Source organism: Calonectris borealis, chromosome 3 (assembly GCF_964195595.1).
Source record: "Calonectris borealis chromosome 3, bCalBor7.hap1.2, whole genome shotgun sequence".
Lineage (NCBI taxonomy): Eukaryota > Metazoa > Chordata > Aves > Procellariiformes > Procellariidae > Calonectris > Calonectris borealis.
This window is the reverse complement of record NC_134314.1, coordinates 68,694,548-68,714,791: the sequence shown is the minus strand read 5'-3', so window position 1 is coordinate 68,714,791 and position 20,244 is coordinate 68,694,548. Positions and strand designations below refer to the sequence as shown.

Below are 20,244 nucleotides of genomic sequence, written 5' to 3'. Positions count from 1 at the left end.
CCACAGCTGAAATATTCCCAACCCTTGGACTCTCAGCCTTAGGCCCTTTTTTTCGCTAGATCAAAAGACTGGTACCCAGAATACTAGGTTGTAATTTGCTTCTATCAATGAATCAGTAGAACTAATATCATGCATTTAACATCAAACGTTGATGAATTTTCATAATGGCCTGGCAGAGTGAGTACTGTTGTCCTTATGTTCCTGATGTGCCCAGGTTGGGAGGAGTCAGCAACAGACCCTGAAGAGGTACAGGGAGAGCAGGGGCAGATTTTCCCTGGAGTTTTTGATCTCTTCAGTTGAATTAAACTTTGTTATTTGGACACATAATTCTTACTAAGACATATTTTAAGCAAGACTTTTTATTACATATTGTCGTACATTACTAAATTATTACATAACACCACTTCTTCTATAGAAGTCCAATGCTTACATTCTCAAGAACTAGTTGGCACCGGCAAAGTCTGTGTCTACATCTGCTTGCAGACAGTAAACTGTTGCCATTAGTTTTTCCAAAAAATATACAAAAACATTTCTCTGAATCTTGGCTATTCCACTCCCCCATCTTTTTAACTATTCTTAGTGTAACTTGATCTGGTCATGTGTCTTTAAACTGCAAAATCTAAGGTCTCCGAGCAGTCAAAGGACAGACTGTACCCACTGCCCTTTAACGCTAAGAAGCAGCTGCCCACACTGCAGCCCCCTCTGCACATCCCACCTCACGCTGGTGATGCTAGATGGAACCTTTACCTGGCGAGTGTCTCATCTTTTCCATCCATAACAGCTACAAGGGCTTTTTTTTTTTCTTTAAGGAAAAAAAAGTAGCTCCTCTAAAAGGAAAGAGGAAGCCAGAAATTTCGTAGCGTCTCAGTCCTGCCCCATGATGCTTCTTCCTGTCCGTGAATTTCCACCTGCCCCTTCTGCGTATATAAGGCAGCACACGTGGGGTAGAACTGTTTAGTCGCCTGCCTCCGTCCAAAGGATTAGTAGCAGTGGGGAGTGATGCTGTTTCTTCTTTCCTCTGCAGTTTGCGGGAGGTGAAGGAGCTCTGGGTGGACTCACTCCTTGGGTAAGTACTCCCTGGGATTAAGCCTGTGGTGTCGTGATTGAAGTCAGTGGAGTGCTCCAGACACAGCTGTACAGAGATGTACAAAAATATAGACGGGGGAGAGGTGCGCCCACTGCTAAGTGTAGCTCGTGGGCAGAGCTGACTGAGTTGCTTAGCCTTGTGTTTGCAGATTAACAACAATCTCATGTAGCTGTCACCACTTGCTCATTTTTCGCATGGATTAAAAATGGAAAGCTGTTTTTTTTCTGTTTTAATCAAGAGGCAGATAGAGGAGCAGGGCAGAGTGCCTTCCAGAGAAGGGCTTTATGATTGACTTGTGTTGGATATCTAGCTGGTTCAGGATCAAACTTAAATGCTAGGCTGGCTTGCAGGGGAGGAAGACAAGAAGGGTGCAGTTTTACAAAGCTCTTTCTTTGTCCATTCCCTGTTCAATAAACAGGCAAACAAAAGGACTGAAGGAAACCAGAGTGTCCAGATCTCCCCCGATCAAACTCCTCATGAAAGTGTTAAGCAGCTGTAACTCTGTGAGTGTCTTTATTGTTTCAGCTCTGTCAACAGAGAGATTTTGAAAAGCTCTGATTTCTAAACCATGGCATTCAATTACTCACATAGTGTCTTTGCTTTCTTGCCTAGTCAAAGACACTAAATGCTGGGAACATGGAGAGTCTGATTGAGTGCCAGTTGGAGGTAAGCAGCCGCTACATTTCCCCCGATCCTTGCTGGGTACTGATGTGAGATATCTTAGCAAAGTGGGGGTGGCCCCTGTAGGAGCTGCCTGCTGCCTACCATTACCCACGAGCGGGCAGAGCCCTTTGAAGGCAACTCCGTGCAGCACCGTGCAGACGGAGCTGGGCATCGCTGTGAGCAGCCAGTGGGGAGCTTTGCTCAGGAATGTGGCAGGTTCCAAAGCCATTAAGGCTCCCTGGAGAAGTTTGGGAGGAAATCTCCAGTGCCAGGGGAGGACACAGAAGGGCAGGCTGTGTCCGGCTGTGGCTTCTCTGCATCAGAAAAGCAGCCTGAAAGAGCACAGGGTTGTGACCTGCCTGGCAAGTCTGGGCTGGCTGGCTGCAGGGTTTACCACAACCCCCTCCATTGGGCAGGGAGGCAGTGTCACTCCTGGAGCGAGGCACCTCTTCAGCAGGTGTTCGGTTTTCTCTCGCTGTTCCCTGGAGCCTCCCACAGATTTCTGAGGAGCTGCAGCAACTCGATGGTGGCTCTCGCTGCTGGTGGCAGCTCTGTAACTCCAACACGCTTCTTGCAGGCTGATGCCAAGAAATGCCCCCCGCTGGTCCCAGCAGATACTGAAGACGGACTTTGCCACTCGACTGGTGAGTTTTAAAAACAAACTGAGGAACTGCCTTCTTACATAATGCTTGCAAGCTGGCGCTTCTGCAAAACCACCCGAAACTGCCCGCCTCACCTCCCTGAGAGCAATCCACAGCCCTCAGCCCCATCCAGGAGATGGCTTAACCCCTGGAGTGCCACTCACTTGCAAATGACCCCTTTCCCTTACGCTCAGTGGCAGACGTGACACTGCTGAGTGCCAGAGGTCTTGGATCCCTGTTCCCTGGTCCTCAGAGCCACGTTTCATTGTGTTCCCTGGCAGCGATGGGAAGTAAATGTGCTCTTTTCTCAAGCATCACCACTGAGGTGTGGCACTGCAAGCGAGTACAGCTACCAGCGGTTGCACGCCAGAGCAAATAAACCCTCTTGGCAGCAGCAACAGCACTTGTTTTCTCTCGGCATGCAAAACCTCAGCACCTGTAAACAACCCGGAGGAGATCATTAGCAGGGCAGGGTCAGATTTGGAGCAGGCCATCATATCAGACCATTTTTCAGGAGTATCAGAAGCAAACATTTTATATGTCGCTATAATGTTGGGTGATTTTCTCATAGCTTTTTAACCCCTCCCTACCAAGGACTTGTGCTAAGCCACAAATACAGGTCCTGAGAACTTCTCATCTGCGTAAGACAACTTCATTTTGGAGTAGAAAGCAAGTCCTTTATAGGAAATTTGCAGAAGGCAACTCCTTTAGAAAGCTTTCTAGCAAAAGGATCCTTCTCTCACTGTTTCTGAAAAGGAAAAAAAGCCACACCTCATCCCAATACAACCATCATCTCCAAATTCCTAGCATGGCCTCCTCTTTAAGATGCAGGTGCAAAACCCATGCTAAGAGATTTCCAACCCTGAAGCCCATGAGGCCCTACTGTGATGCTCCCATCCTCTGGAGCAAGTATCACCTTCCACTGGCTGGCTGGCAGGGGACAAGCACCAGCTCTTGCAGGACCACTATCATTAGAGCTGGCTCCGAAGCTGGCAGAGCTGGAGCCGTGTGTTTTTATTTCAGCCTGTGAAAGGGGCTGAAAAGCAGGAGCCCCTATTTCCACTCCTGCCCTAAGGCTGCGGCGCAGTCAGACCGCGCAGTGAAAATTGTTGTCATTGCCAGCTGCCCAAGTGACATATTTGCCTTAGATAGTTATCACAGAAACCACTGCAATATCAAAAATCTCTATAAAGGCTGTTATTTCTGTGCTTTGTATGTTCCCACTCTCTAAGAAGAAACACTGACTAGAATGTAAAAATAAAAACCCCCAAAACAGGAAAGGTGGTGTCCTTAGAGGGATGGTCACAGTTTTACAGTTTAGGCGGTTGTTTCCTTAGTAACCACTTAGTTGTCTTTCAGTTTCTCCCTGTTTAGTTTGAGTTGTTTCAACATACATCCCTGCACTGCACACAGATGAATGGCCGCATAGCACGCTCTGTTTTTTTTTTTAAATTGATTTTTTGCTTTCCTTTTGCTTGCAGCAGATGGGACAAAGAAAAGAAAGAAGGTGATATCGCAGTCATTTACTCTGAGACGTAGCTCTACCAACGGGAATTCCCCAGGGCAGCTGGACTCGGGTGCCAAAATCGCTCTGTTTGGCCAGCCTCTGGCAATTATCTGTGGGGAAGATGACACACTGCCCCAACCGGTCCAGGTAAGCAAGCCTGGCGATACAGTTATCTTACCTCTGGCTTCCAGTGCTTGTGCTGCAGCACCCAAGTACTTGTGCTGCAGCACCCGGGAGATGAGTGATTTTGGTGCTTCCCCTCCACACACACTTCTGATAAGCTCAGGGCCCATCCCAGATGTAGAAAGGGTCAGGTCTGCGGGTTTTGTCCAGCCCACTCAACTTTCACTGGAAGTCACTTTGAGTGGAGACAACCCAGGACCAGGAATAGAAGATCTGCTCCTTGGTATAAACATCTGTGATTCTACAGAAGTCATTTAAATGAATCTTGCAGCAGCATAAACTTCCAAGGATTTCTGTATTTCCCTGAAAAAAGTGTTCAACTATGGACTGCCACCGACAAATACCTAAACACTATCTTCTGGATAAAAACGGTCTTGTGACAGTTCTCCCACTGAGTTTGCTTTTCCAATAGACAGGCTTTTGTCTCTTCTAAGCAACATTTGCCTGACTTGGGAGGGAGGGGATTTGAACCAAGACTTAAGCCATCCCTTGTTTCCTTCTGGAATCTGCTTGGAGCAAGATTGTAATCTAATTAGAGCACAGTGTACCTCCAGACAATTTTTCTTCTGTTTCTAAAGAAATGTTCACTTGGTAAAAGATCTTCCTTCACCCAAGTAACTGTTCTCCCATTCCTGTTTGTTTTTTTTCCCTGCAGGATCTCCTAGCTATATTGTATATGAAAGGACCTTCCACTGAAGGGATATTCAGAAAAGCTGCCAATGAGAAAGCACGAAAGGAGTTGAAGGAGGACCTAAACAAAGGCGGGAATGTTGATTTGAAAAGCAAATCTGTGCACCTGCTGGCAGTGGTCTTGAAGGTGAGCTCCTCTGACCTGCAGTGGTGGGAGGGCATTGCTAATCTGCACGGGACCACTTCAGTGCCAGAGCTGACCTAGGTGGGACTCCAAACTAAAGCCAGAGTGAAGCCAGGTCAATGTTTCCAGCTTAGGAAAGTTTGGCATTTTCTTTTCCATCTGATTTTCAGTGCCAATTGTGCTGCTGATTTCCTGCATGCCCACAGGAAACTCACTTTGTCCTCCCCTTCAGCATCCTCCCCAGGAAGGAATACTGAGATCTATGAGTGAACGAAAATCAGCTAAGAGCTGGGTCCCGCTACTACACCAAAGCAAGTGTACTTGGCATGTTCTTGGGGACCCCACTGCTCTGCCAGTGCTGATGGTCAGATAGCTCAAGCTAGCCTGCCTCCTAGTGAGCCCATGTCACGGTGATGCTCCCTCTGTGCTCAGGGGTAGTGTCCAAAGCCTCATCTAAATCACTTGGCCTTGCAGGACTTCCTCCGAAATATTCCCTCCAAACTCCTGTCGGCCGACCTCTATGAGAAGTGGATGCAAGCTCTGGAGAAACCAAGCAAGCAGGAAAAAATTGAAGAATTGAAAGAGTAAGTTTTGCAACCAGGAAGTTTTGCAAGCAGCCCCAATGTGATGGAGTGGCTGGTAGAGGCCAGTGACGCCTCCCAAAATTGAGAGGCTCACTTAAAAGCCTGTCGTTTATATCAGCTTGCTATTGCTCCATGGGGTTTGGTCTAGAGGGCTCTAGCGGCAGCACTTCCTGCAGGTATCTGAGACTGCCCTACGACACGACTGGCGGAGGAAGAGGGGAGAGGCTGCTGTGCCTCAGCTGACGCAGTCACTGTGCTGTGGGACAGGCACTGACAGGGAGCCCTCACATCTGCTGGCACGTGGAGACCACCGCCGTGTTTTGCTCTTTAGAAAGAGCAGATGTGGAGGCTGACTGGGAGTGCTTTGAAAGATGCACAGCACAACCGCAGGCTTTCATGTGCCTTCGGGAAGCCTCCAGTGACATCTCCTGATGTCATCTCCTCTACATGAGTAGATGGCCTGCTGTAATACTTGCTTTTCAGTCAAGATCCTGTCATTCAAGATCTTATAATTAACCACAAGCTCAGCAGCCGTTGGGGATTTCTGAATGATACTTCTGCTAAGCAGTGAAACAAGCACACGCATGCCTCTCTCTGGAGGAAGCGTCATCCGTCTGCGTTTAATTGAGACACGCTCAAGTAAAGAAGTAGTGGCTGCTGCACCATGAATTAACGTCACATTTTGTTTGTGTTCATGCAGGGTGGCTGACAAACTGCCTAGACCAAACCTCGTCTTGCTCAAGCACTTGCTGTCTCTGCTCCGCCACATCAGCCAAAATGCCGAGACCAACAGGATGGACTCCAGCAATCTGGCCATCTGCGTTGGCCCAAATATGCTGAGCCCAGAGACGGACAACACGCTCCCGCTGGAAGTGCAGAAGGAGATGAATGACAAGGTGTGTTGAACTCACCAAGCAGCCACCCGCTTCGGGGCAGCTCAGAGCCATCCATAGGGATCCCACTGCCATTGCCAAAGCTGAACAAAACAGCCCCCCTGGACATCGGGGGTGCCCCTCAGCTCAGGTGCCTGCAATGTGATGGGCAAGGCTGCCCCTCGTCTCGCCTCCTCTGAGCAAAAGTAGCAGTTGCCCCGCAGTCCCCCACGTCGTATCACGGCTCCTGAATACTTTGCACACAGAGAGCAAGGGGCACCCGGTGGGCATTGCCACCCGCGGGCCCTCTGGACAGTGAGGCTGAAGCTGTGGCTGATGGCGTTTTGTTTGTGTCGGGGCAGATCAATTAGTCTGCAGCATCAGGCCTCATCCTCCAGAGTGAACTCCTGGTGAGTTCTGAGCTGACTTTAAGCTAGGAATTTTGCCAAGAAAGGCTGGACCAGATGATCCTTGTGGTCCCTTCCGGCCTGGTATTCTATAATTCTATGATTCTATGATTCTACGATTTTGGCAGAAGCCACCCTGCTCTGTGCTGCCCTTCATACAAAGACAGTAGGCAGGAGCAGGAAAGACTGTTTAATGTTTTCAGCCCTTTTGACTGAAATAAACTGTTCTCTGTGTGCAGGTGACAGTGTTGGTGGAGTTCCTCATAAACAACTGCTCAGAAATATTTGGGGAGGACATTGCCTTGTCTGCCTGTGCCTCAGCTGAGGAGTCACCGGAGCACACAGACAGCTCCACAGGTATGAGAACGGACTGGGGATGTCACAGACTGGGGCTGCTGGGCCAAATTCTTTAATTTGTTATGGGAATACATCTGTGGAAACACAGAGAGTTGCAGAGGGTTCAAGACACTGTTGCAGTGCTCTTCTACAGGAACTCTTTCCATATAGCTCCCTTTCATCCTCAGATGGTCAGTAAAAACTAACAGGTGGTTTCTCCCCACAGAACACCTATGTGCTGCTCATCAGAATGACTCTGCCTATGACAGCCCAGATCCTGAAGCTGAGGGCAGCCTCCGTACCTCTCAGATGGAGCAGCCCAAAGGGAGGAGCACTAGTGTGAGCAGAAGATATCCCACATGCATCTCTGCCCCTTCACTGACTAATTTCAGAAATGACATCAGCACGATGGACAGGAGGTACTCAGAGCCAGACCTGTCCTTCCAGAACCACCTTGAAGGCAGGATAAGGAAACAGAAGCTAAACAAAAGTGAGGACAATTTTCCAGTTCAGCAGAAACAGCTAGGGTTGGAGGCACTGGAGAAACGGCTTGCCATCTTACCTTCACAATTATCAACTGACTCTCTACCCCAAACATCCTCCAGTTGCTCTCTGGAAAGCTCTGATGGCTCGGTCTTCACCAGCTCCCCAGTAGTTTCGCCCTCTAGTCCCAAAAAAACCTTTTTAAATAGGCCCCAGTCCTTTTCCACCAAGGCCACTGAAGACTGCAATACGCCTAGCAGAGAGATCAAAAAGCATTCTATGTCATTCTCTTTTGCAAACCGCAGGAAAACACTAATAAAAACCCAGAGTTGGGGGCCTGGAAAAAACATGGGTTTTTGGAGAGACAGTTTCACAAAGAAAGAAGATCAGTTCTCCTGCAGAGTTGTCCAGGAGAACAGCCCTGATGATGACAAACCATTGCCTGTGGCGTATCAGCAAAGGCCACGTTTCAAGTCAGCTGATGAAGTGTTCAGAGAGGTAGACCAGAGGAATCCTGGAAGACCACCCTCTTACGAAGAGGCTACTAAAAACTGCCTGGCCACTAAACTTCCCTCCCACAATCTCACGGTTCAAACTATGAGATTAAAGGTGTCAAACCAGGACGCTTTGCCGCCTCATCCATGCAGCAGCTGCGCACAGGACGCAGCATGTACGGCTCTAAGGGATCTACCCAGTGGCAGAGTTTCGGCAGCGAAGGATTCTGATGTGGAAACTGAAACCCTCAGCGTCACTGTGGGAATAAACTCCCGTGTGAGTTTACCTGTGACCCCGGGAGTCTACCGATTGAGAGCCATGTCTGAATCCTGTCAAAAGAACAAACTTGAGTATGTGGCTCGGAGGTGCAGCCAGCCAGTTTTTGAGGTAGACCAGATCCAGTATGCTAAGGAATCCTATGTTTAAAAAGCCTATCCCTCCTTTTCGCACTGTACAAAGTAACTATTGTAAAAATAGACATCTTGCTCAGCCTTTGTAAGATTTTACTTTTAAGAGACCAAGAATAAGCTAGCTCTGCATGAACTTTTTTTTATCTTAAGGCTTTCCTGAAGTGTCTGTCACCTTGACATGCCACATTCTTTCACCGCAAGAGGTGGTGGTGGGGAAGACCTGTGTATTATTATGTAAAAATGTAAGTGAATATGCTGTACATAACCTGTTGTGTGGGAAAACTAGTTAGTAGTTGATAAACAGTGTTGTATTTGTATCCCTGAAAGGACAATTAAAAGGTTGGCAGGTCCAAAACCTGTCCCACCTTCCTTTTCTTTTCTATATGGTCACAGACTCCATGTCATTTGTCACGTGTGTGTGCCAAGCTGATGCAATGCTTTGCTGATTTTCTGCATTAAGAAGTGGGCTGGCAGTTACCCCAACTGAGGAAGAGCTGTTCTGCCATCAAGGCCACTTCAGCACTCTTCCATAAACCCCCTGTACCTGCTGCCATTCCCTCGCCCTGCTTGCAGGTGATGAGAATGATCTGACCACTAACCAGCATTAGTGTTGTATACCGAGCCCGGGTTTAGAGCCACTGAAGCCCTACAAGGTCATTATGGGAATGTATCAAGTAAACTTCATGTGGCCTGAGGTGCTTTTAGTCTAAATAAACTGGACAGGCTAAGCAGAAGGAAAGAGTATCTTCAGGTTTGCTTTTATGAGGGGGAAAAAACCCAAGCAACAAAAACTCCTGTAAGGAAACATTCTGGATTCCAGCTTTAAATAGCTAAAGCTGCAGCTCATTTAAAAAAAAAAAAAAAAAAAAAAAAAAGAAAATACCAGGCCCTGTCCTTATAACCTTGTAAAAATGACTGGAAGTGCAATGTGTTTTTACATGTAGGAATTTGTTTTGGTTAGTACTTACGTCCCCTTTTATGGCTCAGCATAGCCTTGAACCTGGAGCAGGGAGACTTCTGTTTTTCTCCTGTGTAACTTCACTACAATAAAACATTTTTCTGCATGAATGCTAAACTGTCCATTGTCTGTCTTTAAAACATCCAGGCCCTACATGTACTGTACCTAATACTATTCTACAGGTCCTGCGGGTCTGCTTGGATGACATGGCATATCTACATAGCGGGAAGGAAAGTAATTGACCAGCACTCTCACCACTATAGTTGTTGTAAAAGGCTGCAGGCTAGATTTTGGGAACAAATCCCTCTCTGTCAGGGAAACAAGTTACACTGCCGTGTAACAGCAGTTATCAGTGAGGTGGAGAGGGGGCTGCAAAGAAGTGATGCTGCTCCAAAGGTGGAGCAGATTAGAAAATAGCACACCAGCATCTCCGGTATGATGTTTTCCAGCTGTAGGTGTTCACAGGACACAGAGAAAGGGGAAGGAGAGTACCTCGCCTGACAGGACAAATGATGTGAGAAGGACCATACTGGTAGGCTGCAACTAGAGAAAATGCCACCTCACTCAGCCCCCTAAGCAGTGGCACTCTGCTTCCAAGCAAGCTGAATGAGAGGGCTCTCCTGCAAGCTGCAAAAGGCATTTGCCATTTTCTGGAATCTGCAACTCCTGAGTCACAGAATCACAGAATAGGTGAGGCTTGAGATCCTCCTGTCCAACCCCCCTGCTCAAGCAGGGGTCAGCTACAGCAGGTTGCCCAGGACCATATCTAGACAGCTCTCAAGTATTTCCACAGATGGAGACTCTGCAACATCTCTGGGCAACCTGTTCCCGTGTTTGACCACCCTCACAACAAAAAAATGTCTCCTTGCATTCAGATGGAATTCCATGTGTTTTAATTTGTGCCCATTGCCTCTTGTCCAATGTCACATGGGAATGACAGCTTTCTTTTGTAAAAAACACATGCATCTTGCTCTCATGGCAGAACGAGTGTGAAGAGAGAATCCATGTGCAGTGGAAAGGCTCAGAAGCCACAGAACAAAAAATACAAACTTCAGAATGTACTCAAACAACAACACAGCTACTTCTTTGGTAAGCGACTCATTCTTTTTGACTGTGGTAAGTCTAAGGATCCCAAGAAGAGGAACTGCTCATTTCCTGTCCTGTAGCCACACCAGAAAAACCACGGAGAATAAGCACGGTCACTCACCAGAGATGAGGAGAGTCTCTCTTTAGGTCCAAGGTGTCCTAAGGCAGACATGACAATCACACTCGGAAAGCTTACCTGGGTTCTAAATATTCAATATAGATGAGCCTAAATCTTCCAGCTCCTGGATAACAAAGTCCATTTGGAATTTCTTTTAAGGCATTTCAATAGAGGGAGAAAAAGGAAGATGAGTATAACAGAGAGGAGCTCTACACATTGTTAACAAACAAGGGGTAAGGTGAAAGAGTGGCCCAGTCCCCCTCACCTTGCTCTTGCATTTCTTCAAGTCTAGGAAACACCATGATTAAACAAAATCTGAATATAAATGGACCTCAAAAGAGATTTACTCCCTCATGACAGATAACTTTTCTCTTCCTCCATCTCTTAAGACTTGCCTGTTCAGTCAGCATTATTTTCATGTCACGTCCCTTCACACAAGGGATTTCTCTTCTATATAAGCACTTAGGAGGCCTCAAAGTCTAGAATGACACAGAAAGCAGAGAGTTTTGCTTTAGCACTTACTCATCTGCCTTCAGCTCAGAAAACAGCTTTATCATGCTACCAGCCCACCATACCACATTCAAGTATCCAGCCCAATTATCCTGACCTCCAAGAGTAAGGCCCTTTAACTGCTATATCCAATGAATTATCAAAGTGCCTTTGTCAAAGCTGTCTTTGACTCCTTAGCCAGAAAGATCAAATACCAATTTACAGCTGGGTCAGTTGGAGCTGACTTATTTGGTACAAGAGCTGAATGAAGACAGCAAGCCTCCTATTCTCCACAGATTACTTAGATTAATCATCAGCATTGCTTGCTTCACATATCCAATTTTCTAATTAAATTTCATGAAAACACTCTAAACGTACATGGCACATAAGACTGAAAGAGGGAAAAAAGCAGTATTAAAGCAGAAGATCCAAGCCATTGCTGTGTAAGGCAATGCTGGAATTAAGACTATTGGTGCAGCCTGAATTCAGTTCCTTGTGTTTGCATCCTGCTGTTGTTTTCAATCACATGATGCACTCTGTTCCTCCCCACAGGATGCACCTGCTCTGGGGAGGAACCAAGGCTGTGCAGCAAAAGAGAAAGTTTTAACTCTGGCATTCCCCAGCACGCCTTGCCTAGCAGGGCACCCAGGCTTTGGACGTATGGCTATGTCTGAATTTCTAGGACTTGAAAGAGCCAACAGAAGAACAAGGGAGTTCCTCATGGAGCAACATGCTCCTCTCCTTCCTTCTCCATGTTGTGCACTGCGTAGTTGCAAACTCGTGTTCTCCGCCACTTGAATTAGGACAGCAACTTACAGCAAAAGCACATTGTCATCAATTCTGTGGCCAAGCACTAGTGAAGGCTGAGATACCATGCCTGCAGGTTTCACAAACATTCAGACTGGCACTCGGATGCAGACTGCAGACATAGACACTTACATTTAGTTATCTGTATGCAAGCATTTATGTAAGCCTGTGTCTCATCTTCTGCACAGTCTGCAGTTGAGTATTTCTCTGGACTCCTGGGACTGAGTTGAGTGCAGGTGGAACACAGCACTGAAAGTAGGTGTCTACAGTCATTTGAGTATCTTAATTCTAAGATATATTCTAAGGCATCAAAAGTGGATGCAGGTCCAGATGTTTAGGCAGCTGAATCCTTCCCTAAAATCTTCTCTGACTGTGATGGGAGCTTAGACTCCCACCTCACACGTAGATGCCACATTTAGATATCTTGAATGTAGGTCTCTATAATCTAGGGCTGACACTTACTTTTACTGACAGCAGAGAAACAGTAAAACTTGGGATTTTAGGCTCCATCTAAGCCTTCAAAGGAAGCATTCTTTAGCAAGTATAAGCCCTCCTGCTTGCCCCCCTCCAGAGCTTGGGTCCTTCTGACTCAGACCTTCCTCTTCTCCACTCCTGACTCCTCATCTCTGCCCCATTTTCATTGCTTCCCCATTCCCAGCCTGCATTCCTCACCTCATCCCTTTATTTACCTTTTAATTGAACCAAACCCGATCTATCCCTGTGGACTTGCTGTCAAAGTCCCAATTTAATTTCTGCCCTCTCCATCCCCAGACCCACTTCTTTCAGTCAGCCAATTTCAGTTTTCCTCTTCCACTTCTTCTACATTTTTCCCTCATATCTGCACTGGTTATTGCAATAAGCCCCACCAACACTCATCTAGTTTCAGTCCCCCTCCTCCCCCCGCCTTGTTTTAGTCTCTGCATAGGCAGATAATCAGAATAGGAGAAGGAAACATCTCTGCAAGCTACAGGAGAAAATACACAATTCATAAGGTCCAGTGATGACCTCAATTCACAACTGTAACTATGGAAAGCCTCTAGGATGAAACTCCCATGAACAGAGGTCCTTGACTTTATGGGACTTCAGCAAGGGGTCTGCACATCTCTCGCTGTGGGGAAGTATGGGCTGTCAGCTACTTTGGAAGATTTGGAGCTCGATTAAGGTAAAATAACAAATCAAAATAAGCCACTTTTTCCCACACCTCACCAAAGCAATTCACAACCTATGATGTTAGGGATATTTTTGGTAATTTGCTTACATTCTTTGAGAAAAGGCATTGTCAGTACATTGATTTTTGCTGCCTCTACAAGCAAGGTCTTGAGGAAGAAGCTTTCTCACCTGTCTGACCTCCTCTCAAAGCTGTTATCTGAAGGGCATCTCCTTCTGGGAAGTGCAAAAACTAAAGAGATCGTGAATCCTTCACACCCAAGGAAGAACAACTGCTGGCCACTTAACAATGATGCACAAGAGAATTGTTACTACCATGGACACCTTCTGTAATACCTGCCGCAACATAGCCCAAGAAAGCCCTTCACTGGATGTAGTCACAGAACAAAACATAACTGCTTGTCTGCATAAGATCTTTCTTCTGTATTGTCCTCTCATGGTTGCTACCTGAATACCCCAGGCACAAGATGCAACATTGAGATTGCTGGTACAAATGGCAAAAATGTTAATGGAAGGAATTCCATCAACTTTCTACTAACTAGTAGCTTGGAGTGTCACTGTCCACACTTTGTATTTGCCATTTACTTCTTTACAACACAGACACTTGGCTTTCTTTTTTCAGGTGCACTTGGCTCTTCAGAGTTTCTTACACTGTATCTAGTTTGATGAAAAAGGATTTGCAACCTTCTTCTTTGGATATTATGTAAATGGAGGACAAGACTGCATGCCCTGCATTGACAAACATCACTTGGAGTTCCACAGCTAGTATTAGGGAAGGTAAGGCATCCTGTTTGTCACCCAGAACTATGTTTCGGTTGGGACTAAACCACTCTGTAGGATGTGACTGTGCTCCACAATTCTGACACCTAAAATAAAGCCAAGAACTCAGGAAATTTTTTGTAACGGGATTGTATCTCTTCAGCCTTTTGCTTAGAAATAGATCTCTATATTTTCCTGTAGCACTAAAGCCAAAATGGATGGCTTTACAATTCCTGATTAGACTATGTATACTTTAATGTTAAAAAGCTAGTACTAATGTTAAAAGCTAATGATAAAATTACTGCCTCATAACTCAGTTACATATTGTAGGGAGTTCCACACAGACTATTTTTTACCATAATGTTCCCTCTTGTAATACTGGTATCAAATGTCTCCAACTACAACAGGAAGAAGTATCACAGCAGACAAAAATCCCGTCTGTATTATTTTTAGTCCAGGAATGGGAGTTCTTATTTCTCTACTGCCTGTTCTGGTTTTGGTGCTGGTTCATCACAGGAGAGCAAGTGGTTTGCTGCAGCACCACACCAGCACTGCTTATTCCCAGGCTGACTCATTCTTCACCCATACACTGCAAGTGACAATTTCAGCTTCCCATTGCACCCAGGCAGGTCTCTTGACCCAGAGAACAAAATTTTTGCCATAATGAGGCCAAGAGATGACAGCAGTTGGCTATCACAGGAGTAAGCTTTGAACAAATATAGCTAGGCAGCCCAGGATCCTGAATGATAGCCTACAGTAGATAAAAGAGTTCTCAAGTTAAGCAGCCACTGATTTTTAGTGCCTCTTTTCCAGGACCTCCAAGCTCAAGGGTTCCCTAGAGGAAGATGGGATTATAGTTGTCAGGAATTTTATCCTTCTGCCACCTGCAAGTGTCCAGAGACACTTCCCCCCACAGGATCCCTATAAAGGGAACCTCTTCATAAAAAACGCCGAGAAAATGCCCCAGTGGCTCACTGCCAAAAGCTCCATGAGAATAACTTTATCTTTCTTCCCTTAAATCCATTTATTTATTCCCTCTCTCAGGAAAAGAAGATGTTTTCAAGTGTCATTCATGCAATCCTACATTTCTGTTCAATGTAAATCATGTCTTCCATAACGGGTGCATGAGCCATTTCACCTGCCTATTAAGACATACTGAAGACAGCAGGCCTGCTTCTCCACTGCTCTGCAGACTCAGGGGGCACTAAGAGCTGCGTGGAGCAGGCATGAAAAGCTGTTTTCTTGGTACACATTCCCTCTGCATGGCAGAATCTGCCTGTCTCAGATGGAAAGCAACACAGAAACTCATTCACCAAGTTAACTTGGAAGCTCAGCCATGAAGTTAACCAAATTCACTTTGAAGTTGGCTTGGTTGGTTGTCCAACCCAGCAAGCATTTCATGTCCATAACTGATCACGTCCAAAATTCAGGTGATTAAAACATGCTGCTACTCTGCTAGCATTAGCCAGATAGCAGTTATTGTGGCTATTGTGTGTCTCCATGAGGACAATTTCTGACTACAGGAAAAGGAAACCCACCTTGGTTAGGCGCTCTGGTTACATTTTTCTCTGAATTTTGTTAGCAGTCAGTCCTTATCGCATGTGTCATCAGAACAGAGTGAAAACTTCAGAGCAGCTTCTGAAGGCTAAAAATTCAGAAGAGAAAGCAAATTTTTACATAAAAAGTCTGACAATAATAGAGAGAAAAATCCATGGGAAAGGGCAGCCACTGTTGGAGAAGTGATATAACCTCATGTGGACAGCTGACTCTCATATACATAGCCAACTGCAAGTCTCTGTGGATGTTGGGTGAACAATTGCTTTTTTATGTCTCTCTGTTACTCAGAAATGCTAATTATGTAGTCAATTTTTTTTCTATAGAATGCATCACTTTTATCGTTTTAAATCAGTCTTTTCCATTTGCTGTGATAAATATATCAATTTAAATCTCACTTCTGAATGAAGCCTATTCCAAATTCTTCATGTTCTTCTACAAGGGGAGAGGAAACCACAGATTATTTTCTGTTTCTAGCCTGAGGTGCCATCACATAAGTCTGAACAAATGGTTCACGAATCCCAAACAGGGTTTGACTCCGTTGACTGCTGGGTAACAATATGAAAAGGCTTCTATGAAGGGCTTCACATTTTCTAAACAAAACATGCTCTTTAGCCAACCAGCTATTTACAGAACTGATCCAACGGCTACTTGAAACTCTTCCTTCCTACCACCCACAAACCTCCCACCAACTTCCTTGACAGATGCTATAGTCCAAATTCAAACCCTGCACCTTCAGTATCACACAGGCCAAGCTGAAAATTATAAAACTGTATTTTTAAAAAATTTTGAGGCCAAACCCAAGCAGATTCTAAGACAGATGATCAGAGAAGATGCTCTTACGATAAAGATTAGAGATTTGTCTACTTTTCCACATGCTTGGTGCACAGTCTTGGGCCATGCAATTCAACCTCATCATATATAGGGCATATCCCTGCCTACTTCGTCCGTGCACTGAGGAAGAGGTTTTGCACTCATCTTTCCCCCCACTCTTCCAGGTGTGAATTCTATGTCCCTGTCATAAAGCTGTGACTTCACACAGCAAGGGCAGCTGGACAGCTTTGCCTGTGATTCACCAACCAGTTCTCTTTAGCACAACTGGTCACGAGATAAGAACGTAACCACAGTATCATTCAAGAACTTCGCAGAGCGCTGTACTCCAAGGAGTGCATAACATTACATGATACAATATGCAGGTGCACGTCCATCCTACGAGCTACCGACACCAGAAGACATGGCATTTGAGAAGTCTTTGGGTCTGTGAAAAAGCAGAGCAGTCACTAGTTTTCTATAGGTGATCAGGGAGGATGGTCTTGAGATAAAGACTGGAGACTTGTAGTTAGGTTATTCAACATCAGCGTTTTTCCACATGCCTCCTGCCCAGTGCAGCTCTTCGACTGTGCCGTTTAACTGCACGAAAGCACAGATGATAGTGCTCTGCCTCCCAGAGATGTAATAAGGGGCAATTTATTTCAAGATGGACAAACACCGAGGCTACAGTGAAGGGGTAACAGAAGCAGATCAGTCTTGTTTCTTACTCTGCAAGTTTAGTGCAGTTGAACAACTGCCCTCAATACAGGGAGATGGAAAATAAGGCAGAGCTTCCTGAGCCAAAAAGAAGACAACTGGGAGAGCCCTGTTCAAGGAAAGGAGTGGTAAGAAAGGAATGGAGAGGGATTAGCAGCACACAGTCTATTTGAGCTTAAGTAAGAAGGCCACCAACAATTGATTTTCCAATTAATGAATGGTAGTTTAAAATCAAGTGTGCTCTGCTCCACCCTCTAAGGTGCTCTCTCACCCCTCCATAATTCTTTCCAGTCACTGGCTCTGAAGTCCCATGGTGGCGTAGGGCAAGAATGCAAGCCCTGAGAGCAGGCTTGTCACACTGAAAAACAATGCTTGTGGGGCACACGGAGGGAAGGGAACCTAGGGAAAATGGTGCTGAGCGTCAGACGTGAAGTGGTAGGGGGAAGCAGGATTGTTAATATCGGCTGGAAATCATGAAAAATAAAATCTCTTTTTTGACTAGTGTTGGAGAAATGAAGGCCTTCAGAACTGGAATTTCCCAGTCCTGCCCAACCCCACGAGCTCGGGACTGGGGTCAAGAGGAAGCTGTGCTGCTACAGAGAAAAGGAAGTTTAATAATTTGGTTTGAAGACATGAGTGATAGGATCTGCAATTTTTTCTATTCAAAATTACATACCAAGATTAACAACCCTACTTAAAAAAATACTGATGTCACCATAGGGACTCAAGTTTAGCTCAGGTATTTATTTATTTTTCCTTCTATGTCTCTCATCTGTCAAAACTCTCATATTTTTAAAAACTGAGTATCTCACTATTAGGACCAGGCCTATATGTAGGCAATGTCTGTATATCATGGATGCATTGAACCTAGTGACTACAAACAGCAGCAAAGACACCATCTGTTGTGGTTTAACCCCGGCCAGCAACTAAGCTTTACCCAGCCGCTCGCTCACTCCCCCTCGGTGGGATGGGGGAAAGAATAAGAAAAGTAAAAGTGAGAAAACTCGGGGGTTGAGATAAAGACAGTTTAATAGGTAAAGCAAAAGCTGCGCGCACAAGCAGAGCAAACCAAGGAGTTCATTCACTACTTCCCAGGCAGGTGTTCAGCCATCTCCAGGAAAGCAGGGTTCCATCACGCATAACGGTTACTTGGGAACACAAACGCCATCATTACGAACGTTCCTCCCTTCCTCCTTCTTTCCCCAGCTTTATATGCTGAACATGACGTCATATGGTATGGAATATCCCTTTGGTCAGTTGGGGTCAGCTGTCCCGGCTGTGTCCCACCTTCTTGTGCACCCCCAGCCTACTCGCTGGTGGGGTGGTGTGAGAAGCAGAAAAGGCCTTGACGCTGTGTCAGCACTGCTCAGCAGTAATGAAAACATCCCTGTGTTATCTACACTGTTTCCAGCACAAACCCAAACCATAGCCCCATACTAGCTACTATGAAGAAAATTAACTCTACCCCAGCCAAAACCAGCACACCATCTGAGGGCTGGCAGCCACCAGTGATACAATACTGGTGCAATATTGCTGATTCTCTTTGATCACACCACTGCAGCAAGTTAAAAGCAGGTTTCAGTGCACTTCTATTAATTGTTATCCAACACCATTGGGGCAAATAGTACATATGCACCTCATTTGGGCTCTGCAATTCTTTCATCTTTACAGTCACACTGATAGCTCTCCATGTTTGTACTGTTTTCTGTATTTCTGTCAGACATCTCAGGGCATTGATTAGCAGCAGCATGATTTTCATTTTTTGGGATTTTCAAGGCTACCCCAAGCATCTCCATCCCTGGAGGTTTTCAAAACCTGGCAGGAGAAGGCCCTGACCAATCTGATCTATCTTTGAATTTGTCCCTTTCAGTCTAGATTGCTCTGTGATTCTGTGATGTGTACTTGAAGGCAATGGCATGTTGGCCTCAAGTAGAGTTACTTCCAAGACTGGGAGCTCCATCCCTTTATCTACAGGCCCAGAGGGGTAAGAACCACAGCTTAGAATTCCATCTCAGGACCATGGAGAACCAAATGTAACCCAAATTTTGGGTAATTACGGTACTACATCAGGGAAGAATTCCTGTAGTTTTAAAAGCAGCCATGGTCCTCTCCAGACAGAAGGCAATGCTCTGGGAAGGCAATATGACCCTCCATGTCCTTCCTTGATAATTAAGCATTGTCTATATCCAAAATAGCTCCGTAAACCTCCTTCCTTTCTTAATTATGCAATGCTGCAGAAAGTTAAGATAGTGTAAACTGGACACAGCTATTCTGCGCAGCATCATATTATTCAATGCACTGTGGCACAGAGTTTCCTAAGCTAGCAACATCCAAGCTAGGGCCCCAGGAAAGCCCAGTCTCAGCACTGTAGACCCCTTATATTTTATTTCAAGATGTCATTCAGTGGTTACTGAATGCATCCTAGGTGCTGGAGGAAATGGTGGATGCACATCTTTTGTTACTAGATGCTGACACCTTCACACTTGCTTTGCTGTGAATAAACTCATTTCACATCCAGAAAGCCCACTGCCAAGGAGCATTCCGTAAGGCATGGTACAGTGCCAGGAAATTCTCATGAAAATGAAAAAACATCATCTGTTTGTGGCTCCAAAGCATTTTAACAGACCCACGGCAAACCTGGAAGGAGACAAAGCCCTTGCTCTGCAGCTTTCAAGTCAGCTGAAGGCACCTCAAAAGACCTTTCTTAGCTGCCATACGGGAGCGGATTCTTTCCTTGCTAGGCAGGCCCACTTTCCAGACAGTACCTCCTGCGCTGAGATCTGTGCATGTCCCAGACAATCCTCCAAAGAATATGTGAAACAGCCACTGTGACTGTAAAATCTGGAGTGCAGCTATGGGTACGAATGGCAGCCTAGCCATCTGATTACAATCAATGTGGTTTTGGCTCCTGCTGCAGTCAATCTTGTGATGACATGAAATGTTCCAGAACTCATGGGGTATTTTTAGCAAAAAACCAACATAAAAGGGGGCAAAGGAGAAGAGCGGAGGTTTTTCCTGGACATGGCTTTGTCGTTTACAAAGGTCTGCTAACCCACAAAGCCAGAGACCTTTGCCTCTTCCACAGAGTACTTGCAACGCTTTTGCACTCAACTGGTAACTTAGGAGTGTTTTACCAGTGTTTCACAGAGGTAAGTAGGAGAGTTGCTGCCATTCAATCAGTGCACATATTAGGCGAATGAGAAATTCACCCAACAGGTGAGACACCAGGCTGGGGCCAGCTTCTGAAGATGCCTTCATCTTCACAAGATTTGTGGGCAACGGGTGTGTAACACGCAG

At 45.7% G+C, this 20,244-nt stretch overlaps 1 protein-coding gene across 3 annotated transcripts; it reads left to right on the top strand.

The window, feature by feature from the left end:
- Window positions 1-536: 536 nt before the first annotated feature.
- On the top strand, window positions 537-9,331 carry TAGAP (T cell activation RhoGTPase activating protein). 3 transcript variants are annotated; one of them, XM_075146027.1, is made up of 10 exons: window positions 537-1,066; window positions 1,506-1,590; window positions 1,700-1,753; window positions 2,328-2,394; window positions 3,873-4,045; window positions 4,737-4,898; window positions 5,370-5,479; window positions 6,180-6,375; window positions 6,998-7,115; window positions 7,321-9,331. In XM_075146027.1, exons 2-10 carry the CDS (start codon window positions 1,564-1,566, stop codon window positions 8,496-8,498), a joined length of 2,085 nt encoding a protein of 694 aa, XP_075002128.1. In that variant the 5' UTR covers window positions 537-1,066; window positions 1,506-1,563; the 3' UTR covers window positions 8,499-9,331. The 3 variants fall into 3 exon arrangements, with proteins under 3 accessions (XP_075002128.1, XP_075002129.1, XP_075002130.1); XM_075146028.1 differs by having other exon boundaries at window positions 969-1,066; window positions 3,876-4,045; XM_075146029.1 differs by lacking the exons at window positions 6,998-7,115; window positions 7,321-9,331 and having other exon boundaries at window positions 984-1,066; window positions 6,180-6,384.
- Window positions 9,332-20,244: the final 10,913 nt, after the last annotated feature.